General features: G+C 38.5%; 1 protein-coding gene across 4 annotated transcripts in view; it reads left to right on the top strand.

Moving 5' to 3' along the window:
- The window catches only part of ECPAS (Ecm29 proteasome adaptor and scaffold), a 123,818-nt gene that overhangs the window by 99,262 nt on the left and 3,079 nt on the right, over positions 1-21,477 (top strand). For all 4 annotated transcript variants that reach the window (XM_005581082.4, XM_005581083.4, XM_045373622.2 and 1 more), the window contains 17 exons: positions 103-182; positions 1,113-1,218; positions 1,972-2,019; positions 3,220-3,341; positions 7,774-7,924; positions 9,906-9,971; positions 11,321-11,410; positions 12,473-12,539; positions 13,103-13,194; positions 13,271-13,337; positions 13,889-14,080; positions 14,629-14,837; positions 15,689-15,732; positions 15,827-16,019; positions 17,283-17,421; positions 19,839-19,944; positions 20,144-20,232. In XM_005581082.4, the coding sequence (XP_005581139.1) occupies positions 103-182; positions 1,113-1,218; positions 1,972-2,019; positions 3,220-3,341; positions 7,774-7,924; positions 9,906-9,971; positions 11,321-11,410; positions 12,473-12,539; positions 13,103-13,194; positions 13,271-13,337; positions 13,889-14,080; positions 14,629-14,837; positions 15,689-15,732; positions 15,827-16,019; positions 17,283-17,421; positions 19,839-19,944; positions 20,144-20,232 (1,861 nt within the window). The remainder of the gene's footprint in view (positions 1-102; positions 183-1,112; positions 1,219-1,971; positions 2,020-3,219; positions 3,342-7,773; positions 7,925-9,905; positions 9,972-11,320; positions 11,411-12,472; positions 12,540-13,102; positions 13,195-13,270; positions 13,338-13,888; positions 14,081-14,628; positions 14,838-15,688; positions 15,733-15,826; positions 16,020-17,282; positions 17,422-19,838; positions 19,945-20,143; positions 20,233-21,477) is intronic.

Consider the following 21,477-nt stretch of genomic DNA (forward strand, 5'->3'; position numbering starts at 1 on the left):
GGCAGTGTGGGTTACATGTGGTTAACCAGTGTGGTTAAGAGTTGAATAATTTGATTATTGATGGATTTTGCATTTTAAATTTTATCCTTTTGCTTTCCTTAGGTGGATAAATATTTGAAAGAAATTCTTCAAGATTTGGTTAAGAACCTTACAAGCAATATGTGGCGAGTTCGAGAATCCAGGTACTATTTTTAGGAATATAAGTTTAGTCAAATAAAACCGAATTTTTTTCCCTTCAGAATTTCCAGGTTTTATACTTTGTGCAAAAGGAATAAATTAAAACTACTAAAAAGCTGGCCGGGTGTGGTGGCTCACACCTGTGATCCTGGCATTTGGGGAGGCCGAGGTGGGTGGATCACCTGAGATGAGGAGTTCAAGACCAGCATGGGCAACATGGTGAAACCCCGTCTCTACTAAAAATACAAACATCAGCTGGGCCCAGTGGCGTGTGCCTGTAATCCCAGCTACTCGGGAGACTGAGGCAGGAGAATTGTTTGACCCCAGGAGGCAGAGGTTGCAGTGAGCCGAGATCGCGCCACTGCACTCTAGCCTGGGCGACAGAGTGAGACTCTGTCTCGAAACAAAACAAAACAAAAAACTACTAAAAAGCATATTTCTTGTTGGCTACATTAGGTAGTTATTTTTCTTTAACTATTTAAGCTTTGGTTAAAGATTTTCCTAAATTGTCATAGTTTATATAAGTATGAAATCAAAGAAGTTGAAGATTACCTGTTAAATTGTTAGATACCGAGATATATTTTTGTACTGTCATGACTTTATAGGTTAGAATTTCTGTATACAAATTACATTCATTCAGTGCCCATTATGTACGTGGCAGTGTGCTAGGCCCTGGGGGCACACTGGTGAATAAAAAACGATGTGTCATCTCAAAGGGATTGTATTGTAGTTGTGGGAAACAAACATTTTATACTTGTAAATTCTATATATATATGGTATATTTGAGGGACCTGGAGAGAAGTCATTGCTGTTTTGGGGTGAGGGGATGAGAACTCGAATTAGAGGCAGAATCTGTTTTCTTTTTTAGTGTAAACGTTTCATAGTAAAATACTGACCTTCTTCTTCATATGTTGAAATGAAATTTTAATTTTCAGCTGTTTAGCTTTGAATGATTTATTGAGAGGAAGACCCTTAGATGACATCATTGATAAACTTCCAGAAATTTGGGAAACGCTTTTTAGAGTACAAGATGATATCAAGGTATTATAGAAATAAATCAGCATTTATACATACAAAAAGTTAAATTGGAATTATTAAAATATTTATGTTGTATATGTCAAAATTCCATTTCCAGGTAGAGACCAATGTTTTCCCCCAACGTTTCGGTCTTAATGTGTCTGTGAAGTTGCAAGGTTGGGTATCCTTAGATCTAAATTAAATAGACTTGAAAAAAAGGTGGCTGTATACCTTCTTTCAGTAGAGATCACATGATTCTGTTGGATTAGGGACAAATAACAGTTTTGAATATAGTAACAGTATTTTGATCAGTTCTGTAAATGGGTTTAATTATTCTCAAATAATGTGACCAATTCCTCTGAATTTTTCTTGGGCAATCTTAATTTTAGGTATTTTTGATATTTTACTATTAAAATTAGGCACTTCAGTTTTACCTTTCTTTTTTATTTATTGGAGGATTTTAAGTGTTTCAGAATTCTCACATAGATCTTTACGTATTTACTTTTATAATACATTTAGTTTCTCAACTGTTAATGGCTAAATTTATTAAGGTCAAAATAGGTTACAGTTAATGTTGAAAAATTAGTAGTATGGCATGGTAATGTGTTCCTTGATGGGCAGGGAGTCTAATGAGATACCAATTTTTTTTAACCTAATATGAAATGTAAGATTTTCCACCAATCTCTATAGGCTCTGAGGCAATTAAATTGCAAATTGTAGAGTAGATTATAGTGAAACTCTCTAACTTGTATGATCTCACACTTTTGTCATTTTTAGGAATCTGTACGAAAAGCAGCAGAACTAGCTCTGAAAACTCTGAGCAAGGTGAAAACTCCTGTCTTAAATTGGGAATGGAGTGGGGCAGAGTTCTGGGTGACCATGACAATGATTTACTTACTGTCATAGCAAGTGACATGTAGTTGCAGTATAATTGGCTTCCTGTTGTAGTTCACTACTCTTAGAATGAATGAGAAAGTGAGTGCTGTAAACACTGTAATGCTGGTATGTTGAGCAGAGTATACTTGTGGTCTCTTTAAATGGTGAAATTAAGATAAAACTTTGACTTAACCCTGAAGAGCACGTCACTCAGATCAAGCAACACCTGTCTTTTCTCTTGCTTTTGCTATGTTTACATATAAAGCTACCTTTCATATCTGTGAGGTTGGAAAGCTTTTTGAAACTAAATTATCTCCCACTTGAACTTGATTTTGTGATATATCAGGAACTTTACATTCTAGTTGCACAAACCTTGCCATAGGTCACAGAAATAGTAAAACCAGGTTTTAAATATAGGTGTTTTCTTGTTTCAGGTGTGATCTTGACCACTATATTGTGTGTGACCTGACGTTACTGATGATGATGATGATGATGATGATGATGATGATAACACTTCGAAACTTCTTTAATTTTTTTTTTAAATTTTTTTTTGTTTTTTGGAGACAAGGTCTCACTCTGTTACCCAGGCTGGTATGCAGTGCTGTGATCACAACTCACTGCAGTCTCGACCTCTCGGGCTCAGGTGATCCTCCCACCTCAGCGTCCTGGAGAGCTGGGACCACAGGTGTATGCCACCATGACTGGCTAATTTTTCATATTTTTTGTAGAGACAGGGTCTCTTCATGTTGCCCAGGCTGGTCTCAAACTTCTGGGCTCAAGCAATGCGCCTGCCTTGGCCTCCCAAAGTGTTGGGTTTATAGGTGTGAGCTACTGCACCCAGCCCTAAACCTTCTTTAGAGTGCTTTCTTACATATTTTCTCATTTGATCATCATCTATTTTGTTCTGTATTTCACAAATTGGAGGACCAGTGCTTAGACAGTGAAATGTATTACTAGATTTTCTGTTTAGTTCTCGGCAGACCTAAGACTCAATCTCAGATCTCATTCCTCTGTGTCTCTGTAGTGTCAGAGAAAGTAGATTCACTTATTCTTCTCTGTAGATATGTGAAGTAGAAAGTCTTTTGTCAGATGAATGCTTTATTGGATGAGCGGTCACTTTCACTAACGTCCATGCTCTTTGTATGTGAGGTCTGTGTGAAAATGTGTGACCCTGCCAAAGGAGCAGCTGGCCAGAGAACCATCGCTGCCCTTCTGCCTTGCCTTCTGGACAAAGGAATGATGAGCCCCGTGACGGAAGTTCGAGCCCTCAGGTGTGCATCCGTTGATGAAATGAATGTATTGGATTTGCTCAGTTCCTAGAAATCGTGTTTCTTTCAAGGTTAGATTCTGGAAAATAATGGAGAAAGAGGTTTAGGAGAATGACCCTTGGGTCATTTGTGAAAACTTGTGAGACAGAATATTTTCACAGAAACATTCTCGTGAGACCTTGCTTTTGCCCAGCATTCTGAGTCAAGCATGTTTTTCTGTTGTCATCAGCCTCTGCTCCCAACAAGCACATCTTCCTGTTACACTGCAGGTCCTCAGGAGCGTGCTGGTTCATGATAATATTTAGTAATATTTCACACATTATTAGATTTAAGACAAGCTGTTTACCACCTGCAATGATAAAATATTCAAAAAAATGTACTTACACTTTTAGATATAATATATGGCTACTTTAAGTTAAAACCAATAGTGTAGGATTCTAGTTTGTATGTTTTGTTTGTTTTTAAACTACAGTGCTGTCTAGGAACTTTATCTGTTCCATTTTTATTTCACTCTTAAAAGTAGAACAAATTACTAATAATAGTGCCAGCAGTATTTCATGGCAAGTAGATAGTTGATGAGAGAAAGTTTTTTTTAGAAGGACTCACCTAACAACTGCAAAGGCAGATGCAACTAAGAGTATCACTTTGGCTGGGCACGGTGGCTCATGCCTGTAATCCCAGCACTTTGGGAGGCCGAGGTGGGCAGATCACCTGAGGTCAGGAGTTCGAGACCAACCTGGCCAACATGGAGAAACTCTGTCTCTGCTAAAAATACAAAAAAAATTAGCCAGGTGTGGTGGCGCATGCATGTAATCCCAGCTACTTGGGAGGCTGAGGCAGGAGAATAGCTTGAACCTGGGAGGCGGAGGTTGTGGTAAGCCCAGATCGCACCATTGCACTCCAGCCTGGGCAACAAGAGTGAAACTCCATCTCATACACACACAAAAAAGTATCACTTTTTGCTCCCCTCAGTAAAATCTAAGTAGTGATCATTAGATGCCCCTAAATCCACTGGGTGAATGGCTGACGAGAACTTTATAATGATTCAGGGCAACCAGACCTGAACTTACCAATCACTCCTCACAGCACAAAAAGACAACCAGTGCATCGTGATGTGATGGAATAGGACACACACAGCATTGCCTAGGAAGGATTCTGTGTGTGTGTGTGTGTGTGTGTGTGTGTGTGTGTGTGTTTACAAAATTGAACGTGGACTCAGTTTAGCCTGTAGATCTGTACAGGGGAGAGAGGAACATGTTAAATGACCTGACTGGAATACAGTCGAGGACAAATAAGAAAAAAAGAGGAGAGTGGAGACTGTTAAAAAAATTAGGAAATGCAGTAGATTGCAATGTATAAGTGGGCTTGGATCCTGATTCTAGCATGCCAGCTGTTTAAGAAGCTAATGAAACAGAGAAATTTGGATACTTGATATGGAAAAATCATTAATATTTTTGAAGTGTGAAAATGGTATTATGATTATAATAAAGAACCTTTGTCTTTTAGATATTCATAGTGAAGTTTAGTTAAGGGATATGCTTTCCAATGCAGTCACGCGTCACTTAGTGAATAGGATACTTCTGAGATGTGTCATTAGGTGATTTCATGGGTGTGCAAACATTAACATGAAGTTGGAAAAATGGTACAGTTAGATTGCTTGATGCAGGGTTGCCACAAATCTGTTCACTTCATGTCTATGTCACATTTTGGTAATTCTTAACAGTATTTCATACTTTGCATTATTGTTATATCTGTTTTGGTGGTCTGTGATCAGTGATGTTTGATGTTACTTTTGTAATTGTTTTGGAGTTGTATGAACTACACACATTTAAGATGGTGAACTTAATTGATCAATGTTGTGTGTGTCCTGATTGCTCCACTGAACAGCTGTTCCCCATCTCTCTCCCACTTCTCAAGTGTCTTACTCCCTGAGACACAACAATATTGGAATTGGCTAATTAATAACCCCACAATGCCCTCTGTCTAAATGAAGGGAAGAGTTGCCTGTCTCTCACTTTAAATATAAGAAAGCTAGAAATGATTAAGCTTAGTGAGGAAGGAATGTTGAAAGCTGAGATAGACTGAAAGCTAGGCCTCTTGTGCCAAACAGCCAAGTTGGGAATGTAAAGGAAATGTTCTTAAAGGAAGTTTAAAGTGCTATGTCAGCCAACACACAAATGATAAGAAAGCAAAACAGCCTTTTGCTAACAGGGAGAAAGTTTGAATATTCTGGATAGAAGATCAAATCAGCCACAAAATTCCCTTCAGCCAAAGCCTAATCCAGAGCAAGGCCCTAACTCTTCAATTCTGTGAAGTCTAAGAGAAGTAAGGAAGGTGCAGAAGAAAAGTTGGAAGCTAGCACAGGTTGGTTCATGAGGTTTAAGGAAAGAAGCTGTCTTCGTAACATAAAGATGCAAGGTGAAGCAGCAATTGCTGATATAGAAGCTGCGGCAGATTACCCAGAAGATCTAGCTACGATCACTGATAAAGATGTCTACACTCAACAACAGATTTTCAATGGAGATGAAACAGCCTTCTGTTGGCAAAAGATACCTTGTAGGAGTTTCATAGCTAGAGAGAAGTCAGTGCCTGGCTGCAACGCTTCAAAGGCCAGGCCAACTGTCTTGTTAGGGGCTAATGCAGCTGGTGACTAAGTTGAAGCCAGTGCTCATTTACCATTCTGAAAAATCCTAAAGCCGTAAGAATTCTGCTAAATCTGCTCTGTGATCTAGAAATGGAACAACACAGTCTGGATTACAGCTTATCTGTTACAGCATGGTTTACTGAGTATTTTTAGTCCACTGTTGAAGTCTACTGCTCAAAAAAAAGAAAGAAAAAAGAAAAAACCAACCAAACAAAAAAAACAAAAAACAAATATTCCTTTCAAAATATTACTGCTCATTGACAATGTGCCTGGTCACCCAAGAGCTCTGATAGAGAGGTACAAGGAAATGAATGTTTTCATGGCTGTTAACGTAACATCCATTCCGAAGCCCATGGATCAAGGTGTAATTTCAACTTTCAAGTCTTACTATTCAAGAAGTATATTTTGTAAGGCTAGAGCTGCCATTGTTAGTGATTCCTCTGATGGATCTGGGCAAAGTAAATTGAAAACCTTCTGGAAAGGGTTTATCATTGTGGGTTAAGAACATTCATGATTCATGGGAGGAGGTCAAAATGTCATTAATAGGAGTTCGGAAAAAGTTGATTCCAACTTTCATGGGTAACTTTGAGGAGTTCAAGATGTCAGTGGAGGAAGTCACTGCATACATGGTGGAAATAGTAAGAAAACTAGAATTAGAAGTGGGGCCTGAAGATGTGACTAAATTGTTGCAATCTCCTGATGAAACTTGAACAGAAGAGGAGTTGCTTCTTATCTCGATGAGCAAAGAAAGTGGTTTCTTGAGATGCAAGCTACTCCTGGTGAATATTCTGTGAACATCGTTAAAATGACCACAAAGGATTTAGAATATTTCATAAACTTAGTTGATAAAGCAGCAACAGGGTTGGAGAGGATTGACTCCAACTTTGAAAGACGTTCTAATGTGGGTAAAATGCTATCAAACTGCGTCTCATGCTACAAAGAAATATTTTGTGAAAGGAGGAGTTGATTGATACAGCAAACTTCATTGTTGACTTACTTTAAGAAATTATGACAGCCACCCCAGCATTCAGCAATCACCACCAGTCAGTAGCCATCACCATTGAGGTAAGACCCTCCACCAGCAAAAAGATAATGACTTGCTGAAAGCTGAGATGATCAGTAACTAAGATATTTTAAAGTTAACTAATGTACTTTTAGATATAATGCTATTGCACACTTAATAGACTGCAATATAGTGTAAACAAAACTTTTATATGCACTGGTAAGCTAGAAAATTCATGTGGCTTTCTTTATTGTGGTGGTCTGAAACAGAACCTGCAATATCCCCAGGGTATTCCTGTATGATCTTATGGAACCACTGCTGGACATTGTGGTCTGCTGTTGTTGACTGAAATGTCTCATGCAGCACATAACTGTAATACAGTGGCGGGGGAATGGCGGCTGTATGTTTGGAGGAGGCATAAATGAAACAAAATTGGTCAAATGTTGCTAATTGTTGAACTGGGTGGAGAATACATAGAATTTCATGTCTACTATAAATTCCTACCATAAAATTTCACCATAAATATAAATTCCTACTATAAATAATACATGGAATTTCATTCCTACTATTAATGAAGGTAGGCTTTTCCTACTTTGTCATTCTTTCTACCTCTATATATGCTTGAAAGTTTCTTTAATAAAAGTTAAACAAAATGCCAAGACCAGGCTCTGTAACCATGTGACAATATGCTTTAATGCAGTGAACTGCAGAACAGCCTCATGGTGAGATTTGTAGGTCTTCTCACTTTTGTTAAAAGGACTCAGGAGTTGTGTTCCATATGTTTGTAGCATTAACACCCTTGTGAAGATCAGCAAAAGTGCGGGAGCCATGTTGAAACCACATGCACCAAAACTCATTCCAGCTCTGCTAGAGTCCTTGAGTGTATTGGAGCCCCAAGTTCTCAATTATTTGAGCCTCCGGGCAACAGAGCAAGAAAAGGTGAGTGGAGAGCCCTGTTAAGATACCAAGGTTCATTTGAATGACATTGTCACTACTCTTACCAGAACTCACCCTGTCTCACCACATGCAGTGTTTTACTATTTTTTGGAGAGAGGTTGTCAGCTCATACACTGTTTTGTGAATTGGATGAAAACTGACACTTCTATCTAAAAAATGAATTAACATTTGTTTAACATAGTTTTTTGTACATTTCAATTTTTGGGGGGCTTGGATCTATACCTTCAGAGTCCTTCCATGGACTCCCTCGCCCTGTAAGCAAAGAGTATTTGCACCTAGACTTTGGCATATCTCAAAATCATTCTGCTTTGTAGGTGTAATGGAGTCACCTAGTCTCTGATCAAAGTCTTTTTTTTTTTTTTTTTTTTTGGAGACGGAGTCTTGCCCTGTCACCCAGGCTGGAGTGCAGTGGTGCCATCTCAGCTCACTACAACCTCTGCCTCCCGGGTTCAAGCAATTCTCCTGCCTCAGCCTCCCGAGTAGCTAGGATTACAGGCATGCACCACCACGCCCAGCTGATGTTTTTGTATTTTTGGTAGAGACGGGGTTTCACCGTGTTAGCCAGGATGGTCTCGATCTCCTGACCTCGTGATCTGCCCGCCTCGGCCTCCCAAAGTGCTGGGATTACAGGCGTGAGCCACCGCACCCGGCCTGATCAGTAATTTTTAAAAACTGCAGATGAGACATGTTTATTGTGAAAAGTTAATACAGAAGGATAGAAAGTAATCCCACAGGAGGTCTCCCCATCACCACAGTATCATTCCCTGAGAAGCACCTGCTATCAGAAGTTTCCTGTGCCTTCTCTCAAATTCCTTTTTAATCATAGGCTACCGAACCAAGCAAACATACTAATTTAAAAATAGTATCAGACTGTGAATGTCGTTATGTGATTTGTTTTTTAAATTAATAGAATATCATTTCTATATATACACATTCTTTTTAATGTATACATAGTGCTCTACATGAAGTGATTTTGAATTTTTGGTGGAGAGGTTTTGCAACATCAAAGGTTTTAATTGTTCTTTTTTCTCCGTACCTTTGCCACTGTTGAATAATGTTTATCTGATAACAAGAATCTCATTTTTCTAATTTGCACTCTTTTCCTAGCATTGTCCATTGCCTTTTCATATCGTATTAGTCATTTATATTTCTTCTGTGATTGTGTTTATATTCCATGCCTATTTTTCTATTTGACTTTTTAATTTACTTTTTTTATTAGAACTATTAAACACTGTTATATACAACATATTTCCTCTGTTCACCATTTGCTTTTTAACTTGCCTAAACTTCTCTAATAACTTACTCTCTTTACCCTTTGCCTCTAATATTGCTGCTGCTTATTTATTCATTATTTTTCCCTCTTTCAGCAGTAGACTTGCCCCTTCCTGGGTGTCCATAGAATGTTTACTAAGCATTGAGAATTTGGAAACATAAATTCTAGTCTAAACTTTGCAGCCCTAGGCAAGTCACTTGTGTATGACTTACTTTTCTCCTTTGTCATATCTGGATAGTATTAACCTCTCCTTCAGCATAGTTGTTAGATTAAAATACCTTTGTAGATATGAAGGTTGATTACAAAGTTAAAGAACTACCCGTATAAAATTTTTTACTGCTTAGACACAATTTTAAAAACCTTAGAAATTTATTTAGTCAGTTCCTTTATTTAGTGGATGGAGAACCTCAGGCTCAAGAAGGCTGGATGACTTGCCCACAGCCATACTATGCTAATTTCTTAACTATTATCTGAATTTTTCGCCTGTAGTGAGGTGCTGCTTCTCCTGGTAAATTGTTGAGTATAGGTCAAAAGAAATTAGAGTTAGACTTAATGTGTGCCTTTGTTATAGCTATGGATTATTTTTTTTTTAAAGTTCTGTAATTTGGAAGTGAAAGTCTTTTATGGTGTGTGTGTGGATTATTCCTAATTAATTGAATGTGCCGAGTGACTTGAATTTCTGTTCTTTAGGCTGCGATGGATAGTGCTCGGCTTAGTGCTGCCAAATCCTCTCCGATGATGGAAACAATCAACATGGTGAGTGTCTTAAATAATGAGAGGGTTTGCTTACCTGATGCAGTGAGCTGAGATCCGGCCACTGCACTCCAGCCTGGGCTACAGAGCGAGACTCTGTCTCCAAAAAAAAAAAAAAAAAAAAAGAAAGTGTAATTCTTCAAAGTCTTCAGGCTACGTTAAATGAAGTAGAGACTTATGGGATGAGTCGAGCAGCTGTTGTGACTCCAGTTTTTTCTTAGTATATTTCTCTTTTCTTCTCTGTCACTAAGTGGAATAAATAGTTCCCCAAATACCAGAAACAGTCGGTCCAAATTTGTGTTACAAGGGACAACAACATATTAAGAGCTCTGTATAAATTTACATCTGTAGTCTTTTGATCTGTGTATTTAGAAAGGTTCAGAGTTGTGCCTGTGCCTAATAGTTATCTTTGGGAGGAACTAGGAAAGTTATAAGCTGGAGGTATTTAATGAAGTAGGTAACATAAAGGTAGGTGAAGAGATTGGGCAATGTCGATATGTTGTTTTAGTCATAGGAAGGCATTTGCAGTAAAGAGCTGCTTGGCACTCTCAGGTTCTGATTTCTAAAGTTCCTGGAGTCTTGGTAAAGTTACTCTGTTGTGTACTCCCGGTAGTGGTTAGTTAGCTATGATTGTGTTTACTGGAAACTAGTTTGCTAAGCAGATCTATACCTTTAGCAGGACTCTGAAGATACAGATCCAACCCCTAAAAAAATTGAAATGTACAAAAAACTACGTTAAACTGGACAAGAGAAGTAGTTATGTTTTAGTACCTGTTGGGGGACTGTTACCAAAATTTGGTCTAAGAATGTTGTATCTTTGTTGGATTATTGGGGGGAAATAAAAATTTAAAGAAATAGAAATAGTTAGTGAATACCATTTAGTTATATTCATTATTAATAGAAAACATGTTAATTGCATTTTCAAAAATAAAAGCCAGCAATTTATAGGAAAATTCATCTAAGAAATTGACTCATTAGAGGGGATTTGGTAGGGTAGGCCCACTGTAGAAGGTCAATTTTTAGTTTAGGTTTTTTATACTAAACATGGATTGATAAAGAGGAAGTAGGCTCGGAAAGATTCTTTATTCTTGAGTAACCATTATTTTCTTTTTTAGCAAATTGATGTTTTTCATTTTTTGGTTTGTTTTTAGTGTTGAATCACTGATGAATAATTTTTCTGTTTGTAGTACAGTGGTGGTTTTAATATTGAAATTAGAGCAGAATCAAACAGTGATTTTTCAACTTTGTGTCAAATCCAGTGGGTACATGTTTGACAAGGGCAGTTTTTAATTGAAGATGTGGTCCTGACTTATTTGCCAAGGCTTACCTTTATATTTGTCCTTTTTCAAAAGTGCCTGCAATATCTTGATGTGTCGGTGCTGGGCGAGCTAGTTCCTAGGTTGTGTGAACTGATCAGAAGTGGTGTAGGTCTTGGAACTAAGGTAAGTGTACTTTTCACAAGAAGAAATGTGCATCTTTGTTAGTTTTGGCCATAAGGATATAACAGCCATCATGTTTGAAATTCATGTTTTACCACAAAATCTAATATTATTATACACTAACCATTTTATTTCTGTGGTTGCACCGATAACTGAAAACATGTAACTGTTCCAGTAAGTATTGTCTTAACTTACTTAGTGGAATCATTTCTGTTCTCTGGGTGCCATGTACGTACCCTCTAGGTTGTCATTCATTAGCAGTTCATGGAAATGCGCATCCAGTTATTAGGGCATGGATTGTTTTAGGTGGCAATTGGATTTTTCACAGAGGGGTCAGCAGTGTTTGAACAGAAAAATGTCTTCGTTTTCAAGATCTTTGAAGGATCAGACGCCCCCCTGCCCACCACCCTTTTAACAACAAATTAATAACTCACATTTTTTCTTATGATAAAATTAACACTTGCCGGTATTTTAAAATTTTAGCATTTATAGATTAGGAAAAAGTTAAAAATTGTCCAGAATTTTGCTATACAGAGATAACTGCTGTTAGTATTTTGGAGTGTTTCCTTCCGGTCTTTTCTGCACATGTATCTTCTGCAATGTCCTCTTCTAATGGCCCTGTGATACTCCACTGTATGGATGTAACATCATTTATTTTATTCCATCAGGGAACATCTGACTTGTTTTCAGTTTTTGAAAAATTAGTAAAGCACCGTGATGCTTAATGTTGATGAGGCATACCTGAAGATATTTGGTTAAATTTCTAGAAATGGAAATGTTAGCCCAGTGATGGACAAGATGACATATTTTGCTTTTCCAGAAGATTGTACCAGTTTTCTTTCTTTTTCACAATGTCTAAGATCACCCATGTTTCTCTTGGGAGTTTAAAAAATAAAATCTCTGCATTACTAGTTTAAGAGTTTTCCTTTTTCTGTATTGAATCCTGGAGGGGGTATTAGGTTTCATGTATTTTATATGTTTAAATTTTTGGCACCTAAGCCAGTGGTTTGGTAGGTAGAACATTGTGACCATCAGATTTAGACCTTTGCTTTTGTAATCCTGTAGGGTGGCTGTGCCAGTGTCATTGTGTCATTAACTACTCAGTGTCCTCAGGACCTAACACCTTACTCAGGTGAGTTTGTCAAGTGATGTGTGGTGATATTTTTGCACGGCCCTGTCTTGTGTGACAGAGTTTTAAAAAGGAAAAATAATTATCATTCAGACCTGCTTGTGATGCTGTGTGCCTTTTCTCCCTTCAGTCCCCTGGCCCCTTCATTTCCTTGTCTGCAGGAAGTGCAGGGTTTATCAAGTTTAGCAACTTTTCACTGTTCATAAACGTTTGATTGTTCCTTAGTGGTATATGGAGGTAAAAGTATCCTCTATTCCAGAGGACTTACCATTGATAGCTGATTTTACGTCAGCATTTTTCTCTTCTTAGATTGGTTTCTAGACTGGGCTAATGTTCTTTATATACCTGGCTCTCATTTTTGCAAAGTTTTCCACGATATTCTGGTTTAATTTTAACTTTATATGAGGTGAAAGGAAGCAAATGGATATATAAATATAACATTCAGAAATCTATACTGTGGAGGAAATCAGATGTTAATTATAGGGTTAGGTTTGTTTGGGTTCTGGGAACAGAGTGGAACATTTGGTCAACCAAGTATCAGATTTTTTTCTCTTTATTTCTGGTAGGTAAACTTATGAGTGCTTTGCTTAGTGGCCTGACAGATCGGAACAGTGTGATTCAGAAATCTTGTGCATTTGCCATGGGCCATTTAGTTCGGGTGAGTTAAATTTCTTGCTTAGTTAAATAAAACTCTGACAGTTACAAAGAAATACTTAGGATTGTTTCTTTTTCAGACTTCACGGGATAGCAGCACTGAAAAACTCCTGCAGAAGCTCAGTGGGTGGTATATGGAGAAAGAAGGTACCTTTCTTTTTCTATTTTATGTCATTTTAAATTTAGATGTTAACAGCCCAGTAAAACAGTACAAATTAGGTCTTACCCTCCATGATTTTATGTGATTTGCTAGAAACATTTGTTTCTTTCCTTTTCTTTTTTTTTTTGAGATGGTGTCTGGCTTTGTCACTGAGGCTGGAGTGCAGTGGTGCTATCTCGGCTCACTGCAACCTCAGCCTCCTGGGCTCAAGCGATTCTTGTGCCTCAACCTTCTGAGTAGCGGGGACTACAGGCACGTGCCACCACACCTGGTTAATTTTTGTATTTTTTGTACAGATGGGGTTTCGCCATGTTGCCCAGGCTGGTCTTAAACTCCCGAGCTCAAGCTATCTGCCCACCTTGGCCTCTCAAAGTGCTGGGATTACAGGTGTGAGCCACCACAACCCAGCCTGCTAGAAACATTTCTAATTGATTTTACCTATTTGTTTTGCTATTGTATGAGTTGAACAATAGCCTATTTAGATCAGTTACCCTTAAAAACAATAAATATCATAAAGATTTTGGTTTCTCCTTTTCAGAACCTATCTACAAGACCTCTTGTGCTTTGACTATTCATGCTATTGGACGATACAGCCCTGATGTGTTAAAGAATCATGCAAAAGAAGTCCTGCCTCTGGCATTTTTAGGCATGCATGAAATTGCTGATGAGGAAAAATCCGAAAAAGAAGAATGTAATTTATGGACTGAAGTGTGGCAGGAAAATGTACCTGGTTAGTAGTGTGACCTGAGTTAAACCTGCTTCTTAGGAATCACAGCTAGAATTTTTTACTTGCATTCATTTTTCATAAACTCCTCTAAAGTTACTTTCCCAGGACCTTAATATGCACCCATCCCATTTGCTGAGTTCTCAAGGTTGGCACTTAGGATTTTTGTCTTTACTCATTCCTCACTGTCCACATGAGAGAATACAAACTCTGTGAGCAAGGAGAGCTTTACATTTTTAATTGAGAGTGTGATTTTATGTGGCCTTAGACTATTTTAGAGTGGTTTTCTAAATGTGTTTTTCACCTTGTTACATATTAATGGGTGATGCCCATTTGTGTGATACGTTCCTGTGGGTACCTAAGTTCGTAAAGTTCTACTATTGTGAGAGTAAGTCACAACACCATCACACTTTCTCTCCCTTTGAGAGAGTGGTGTGTTTTAACAGTTGAGAATCACTGCTTTTAGACTGTTGGTCACTGACTCTTTTTCAGACTTAGAAAAATCAGTTAATTTTTCTTGTCACTTAAAAGTTGTTTTAATTTTGCTTTCCTAGGTTCTTTTGGTGGCATTCGATTATACCTGCAGGAGTTAATTACTATTACCCAGAAGGCTTTGCAGTCTCAGTCTTGGAAAATGAAAGCCCAGGGTGCAATTGCCATGGCATCAATTGCAAAGCAAACTAGCTCTCTAGTACCTCCATATCTCGGAATGATACTGACCGCATTGCTGCAAGGCCTGGCTGGAAGAACGTGGGCAGGAAAGGTAAAGGAACCATTCATGCCCAGTTAAAGGGATTCTGACTTCATCTTTCATTTCATATAATAATAAGGGTCTGGTTTTGTGTAACTTCTGATGGATTATTTTTGTGAACCAGATTTCCTAGACGGTGGAGCTTTGGGTAAACCTTGCCCAATTAACTGTGGTATTTCCTCTGAAACTGGAACCCACGTGGCCTTGCATAATGGACAGTAATGCTGGAGATAGATACATTTTTCATATTCAGCCTTCCAAGTTATGTCTTAAACCAACTTGTCAGCATTTTGTACCTGTTGACCTTATGAACAGATCAGGATTGAGCATAAAAAGATCAGGATTGGGCCCGTGTGACATAGAGTAGCAAGGTAGGCTGCTTCTAAACCTGGGGCTGAAGATGCCCATCTCTGGGACCTATGAATTAGTAACAGTTATTTTTTTACACAAGGGCTTTAGTAGGATTCTTACAGTGAACACTCAGTGGGGAACATGAGATTGTGGCAACATAATGATCTTTATGTTGTAAAGGTCAACAGTGGCCCATGCGGTACTGAAGTAGTACTGGACTGGGAGTCAGACATCATTCTAATTCTGTGGTTGACACTGTTGTCTGTGAGACCTGGGTCAAATCAGTTCTTTAGGCTTCTACGAAATGGAGGTAAAGATGATTATCCTGCGTCCATGGTTTGGAGTAAAACTTGGTGGATGTGCTTAAAATTATGCATTAAAGATGAGGTGACAATTGTTAATTTTTGCTGTCACAGTTATCAGAAATTCCTAAGGTAATTATAATCATAGTGTAGAGAGTGTAAATGACATGTTTGGGATTAATAGTATGTCCTCATCTTTCACCCCCTTAGGAAGAGCTGTTGAAAGCCATTGCCTGTGTGGTGACAGCTTGCAGGTAAATGTTCTTTCAATGAGGATGCCATTTCTTAAACTGAACCTGAAAGCTGCAGCCTTTATTAACTTCTGATGCTTTTTTATGGATCCTGTAGTGCAGAGCTGGAAAAGTCTGTGCCCAATCAACCCAGCACAAATGAAATTCTTCAAGCTGTTCTGAAGGAATGTAGCAAAGAGAATCTCAAATACAAGATTGTAGCAATCAGCTGTGCAGCTGATGTCTTGAAGGCCACCAAAGAAGACAGATTCCAGGAGTTTTCTGACATTGTCATACCTCTCATCAAGAAGGTAATACCACCTGTATCCTCAGTTCTGGTTTATACTTTAAAAAGAAAGAGTTAAAACATTGTTTTCCCCTATGTCCTGATTATTAGGATTAGTTTAGCTGCAAGTAGCAGAGAAATTCCAAAATATGGCCTTAAACAAGATAGACAGTGCTATGTTTCTCATGTAGCATTGGGAGCATCACAAAGCGTTCAGGTATTCCGGCTCTTTACATCTTCCAACTCTGCCATTTCTAGGGTGGAGTCATCATCCTCAAGGTCCACAGTGTATGTGTGTTCCAGGCAGGAATGCAGAGGAGGTGAAGCAAGGATGAAGGATCACAGTGGGCATGCCAGTTCTCTCTTGAGGAGAGTTCCTGGGCACCGCTAGATGGCACTTTGACTTATATCCATCCCGTTGCTCAGTACTTAGCACACCTGGCAGCAGACTGAGTCTTCATTCTGGGTGTCCATTTTCCCTCCATGGGAGAAGCAGAGAGTGGATTTGGTAGTGAATGAACAGTTTATGTCATAATAAGCTTTGGCTTAGCTAATAAGCTAAGCCACCCCAGCCATCCTAGAATAAAGGCAAGAAGCTCAGTGTGTCATGTGAATTGCCTCTGCCATATAGTGGAGGATTTGGGTCAAAAAAATAACCACTCAGGTTTCATGTGGAAAATGGAATACTCAGTTTTAAAAGTTGGGCACTGGTCCAAAAAAAAGAAAAAAAGAATGTGGTTTCCCTATTTGTGAAACATGAAATATTTTAAGTAACATTCTTATTTCTTATTGCTGCTAATTTGCAGTTGTTTTCTTTCAGTAATAAGGCTATTTAAATAATTTCTATTACAAACATAGTGATAGCATATGGATTTAGGAGACTTGTATTTTAAGTTGATGACATCACTAGCGAGCTGGACCAGTTGCTTCTCTTAGCCTCTGTTTTCCTATCTATCAAGAAAGAGTTTGGATTTATTCAGATCGTTACTGAGTTTCTTCCATCTTTAATACCTGATTCTCATGCAGATCTCACGTTATGCTCAAAAGACTACATATGCAGTATTTTTTAGCTTTTGTTTACAGATTCCTGTAAAGTATTTCCTAAATTTATTAGAGACACAGTATTCTGGTTATAAATCCTTGTCGTAAATGGGGAAGCTTATGGTAGAGAATTTACTGTTTAACTCTTGGTTAATAGCTCCTGCCCTAGTACTCTGATTGGTTTAATAGCATACCTGTAACTTTGAAGAAGAAAATATTAAATTTTATTTTCTTTGATATATCCTAGAATTCACTTGAAAGTAGTGGGGTCCAGACAACCAAAAATGAAGATGAGAATGAGAAGGAAAAGGAGCTCCAGCTGGAATATCTGCTGGGTGCCTTTGAAAGCCTGGGCAAAGCCTGGCCCCGAAACGCAGAGACCCAACGTAAGCACCAGAAACCGCATTTGAAGAAGTGCTGTAACCAGAGGTTACTTAATGAGAGCAAAGGTTTTCTGTATGACAAAGTATAGTTATTGTTTCTTATCGAGCCTGATTGATTAGTAATGAGAATTACTCAGTGGAAATTTTTTGTGTACATTAGCATATCACCTCACTGATCAGTGTACCATTGCAGCGAGGGCTGCTGTAAGAAAGTATCACGGACTGGGTGGCTTAGCAGAAATTTATTTTCTCACAATTCTGGAGGATGGAAGTCTGAGCTTTTGAGATCAAGGCATCGTCAGCAGGGTTAGTTTCTTCTGAGACCTTGGCTTGGGAATGGCTGTCTTCTCCGTGTGTCTTCACATGATCTTTGTTGTCTCTGTGTCTTAATCACCTCTTCCTGTAATGACACCAGACACACTGTATTAGGGCCCACTCACAGGACCTCTTTAAAGGGTCTGTCTTCTATCTAATAATAATACAGTAACATTCTGAGGTACTGGGGGATAGTATTTCAACATACGAACTTTGGGGGCATAGTTCCACCTATAATAACCATGATACATTTTATGCAGAGAGTTTGATAGAAGAGTTCTGCTGATCTTCTTGATGATCATTTGGAGGAATCCACAAAGTTTATTAGTGGGGTCTCTTTATCCTAAAATGAATGGCCGTGTTACCAAGTGTTCAGTAAGCACTTGAAATCCTTGTTTCAGTGAAAACTCACTACTGGACGATTTTCAGAACTGGACATGTATTTCCCAAAGATTAAATCAATAGTAAACCTTTATTATTGGATGAGGTTGCAGTTAGTTTCGAGTCCCCTGATAGGGCCTTAACCTTGGGATGATACTACCCTTTACACTGGATCTTAGCCAAAAGGCCAAGAAGTGATGATGCTACCCTTTAAGCTTGCCTTGGGTTGGGTCCTACAGTGCGTCCCGCTGAAGATCTTAGTGTGTGTGTCTACATATATATATATATATATATATATTTTTTTTTTTTTTTTTTGGAGACAGGGTCTTGCTCTGTTACCCAGGCTGGAGTGCAATGGTGCAGTCCCTGCAGCCTTTACGTCCAGGGCTCAAGTGATCTTCCTGCCTCAGCCTCCCAAGTATTTGGGTATACAGGTGCATGCCATGACACCTAGCTAGTTTTTTGTTTTTTTTGTTTTTGAAGAGGTGAGGTCTTGCTATGTTGCCCAGGTTGGTCTCAAACTCCTGGGCTCAAGTGATCCTCCCACTTTGGCCTCCCTCCTGAAGTGCTGGGATTTATAGGTATGAGCCTCCATGCCAAGCAACAATATTACTGAATGTTATTAAAAAAGGTATTGTTGAGTATTTGTAATTGGATATGTCTAGAATCAGAGTTAAAGTTCTCTTTGAGCCCTGTCAGCCTTTGAGTGAACTTACGTATTTGCTGTGTTTATAGGAAGAGTTTCCCAGAAGATACAAATTTGCAAGTGGTTTTATTTCTTAATATTATACACTGCAGTGGAAGTCCACTAATATGACACTATAAAGACTGTTACACTTTTCCTTGATAGGTGGAGACAGCTAAGGTAGGAAATTGTATGAGAAAGTTGATACAAACATAAAGCAGTTTATTTTAATATAAGATGTAGAAGGTTGTTAATAGAAAAGTGCATTTATTGCGAACCAAGGCCTTTTCTTTAGGAACTTAACTGTTACGCATTGGCTTCTTACGTATATCTACAATTTCTGGGTTTTGTTTCTTTAAAATAGAGAAATTTCAAGCTCTTATGAGACAATTCTAGTGCAGAATTCTAGATTTTTCCCCCATTTTTACATTTGTTTGAGCCCTACAAAATCTTACAGTAATTAAAAACAATTTTGTTCTTAAGTTTTCTGCTGGTTCATCAGTTGGCATAATATTAATTATATAATTATAATTACAGTTGCGCTTGGCATAACAGGTTTATAAGAAAGCACTGTTGACTCTTGGCAAACCTGCAATTTGCAGAGGCTTGTGAGCATCTAGAGAGGAGCTCCTGGCCTCCAGAGTTCTCGTTTCTTTGGCTGTCATTCAGGGAGTTTTGAGGGGCAAAGGGGGTGTGGTTAAAGTGCTTTCTCAGTTCCATGGAGAACCATATGCCTTGAAAGTGAATATTTGTAAACAATTATATTGTACCTTTGTGGGGGCAGTTTCTGATCAAGGAAATTTGTTTGGGGATTGAGTACAAAGTCATGCTGAAGGTTTTGGAGAAATTTCAATGGCTTTAATTAAAAATATGTATTGTTTTATTTCTCTTTTTCCTGCTTTTCTCTCCCTTATCCTCCCTGCCTTCTCTCTTTCTCTGTCCCTCTGCCTTTCTCTTGCTCTGTCTGTCCCTCATTTATTCCATCTCTTGCTCTTTTATACTCTCTCCTGCTGTGTCCCACCTTGTCTTTCTTTCCCAGGTTGTTATCGTCAGGAGCTGTGCAAACTGATGTGTGAACGGCTAAAACTCAGCACGTGGAAAGTGCAGCTAGGAGTCTTACAATCAATGAATGCCTTTTTTCAGGGGTAAACTGCTTCATGGTTCAGTTTTTTATTTTGTTCCCCCCACCCCTGCAGCATTTTATATATAATCAGTGGAATTTTTATACATTTAAAAACTAGTAGCTAAAGTGACAATGATACATACAGACAGAAATTGTGACAGGAAAGTTTTAGACTGTTTCTTAATAATTAGCATTTGTACCTTGCTTTCTGATTTGTATAGGTTAATGCTTTTGGAAGAAGAATATGCAGATCCTGAGGCTTTGGCTGAAATTCTGCTTGAAACTTGTAAATCAATCACATATTCTTTAGGTGAGTGTAGTAAACTAAAACTGACGAGGGAGTCCTAATTTTAAAGCTAAGGAGCCGAGCTTCAAATATTTCCTACCTTGTCTTAGGAACTAAATTTCTGAAACAGCTACTGGACTCTGCTACTTAATATACTCCGTGTGTACCCCTTAACTGGAATATTTAAATCTGGAACTATAACAGGATTTTAGCATCTAGTTTAGAAAAACCTTCGTGACAAGTATTTTTACAAAATTGTTATTTGAAAGTAAATTCAAACTTACACAATGGTTGCAACGACAGTACATTTAATACTCTGCAATATGTATACACTTTACCCAGAATCATCTGTTAACATTTTGTGCCATTTGCTTTGTCATTTGGACTTCTGTATACATGTTTTTCTCCTGAACCATTTGAAAGTATGTTGCTTACATCAGGCCCCCTTTTTCCTCAGTTATTTAGTGTGCCACAGTACCATTGTCAACTTTAGGTAGTAAACATGGATGCAGTTTTTTAAATCAAATGTTTATTGTTCATACTCTAGTTTGTTCAGTTGATTCGGTAATGTTCTTTATTTTTATTTTTACTTTTTGAGACAGAGTCTCGCTCTGTCACTCAGGCTGAAGTGCAGAGGTGTGATCTCAGCTCACTGCAACCTCCACCTTCCAGGTTCAAGCAATCCTCCTGCCTCAGTCTCCCAAGTAGCTTGGATTACAGTTACTATCACACCTGGCTAATTTTTATATTAATTGTAGAGACAGGGCTTCACTGTGTTGGCCCAGGGTGTTCTCGGACTCCTGAGCTCGAGCAATCCACCTGTCTTGGCCTCCCAAAATACTGGAGTTATAGACATGAGCCACCACACCCAGCCAGTAATGTTCTTTATAGGATTGTTTTTTTTTCCCTCCCCTTCATTAGGGAATCCAGTCCAGGATGATGATGATGATGATGATTATTATTATTATTTTTGAGACAGGGTCTGCTCTGTCACCCAGGCTGGAGTGCAATGGTGTGATCTTGGCTCACTGCAGCTCTGCCTCCTGGGTTTAAGTGATTCTCCTGCCACAGTTTCCCAAGTAGCTGGGCTTACAGGTGTGTGCCATCAAGCCTGGCTAATTTTTGTACTTTTCATAGAGACGGGGTTTCACCATGTTGGCTAGTCTTAGTCTCAAACTCCTGACCTCACGTGATCTGCCCGCCTTGGCCTCCAATTCATAATTATTTATTGAATTTTGTTGTCATATATTTTTAGTCTCCTTCAATCTG

Source organism: Macaca fascicularis, chromosome 15 (assembly GCF_037993035.2).
Source record: "Macaca fascicularis isolate 582-1 chromosome 15, T2T-MFA8v1.1".
NCBI lineage: Eukaryota > Metazoa > Chordata > Mammalia > Primates > Cercopithecidae > Macaca > Macaca fascicularis.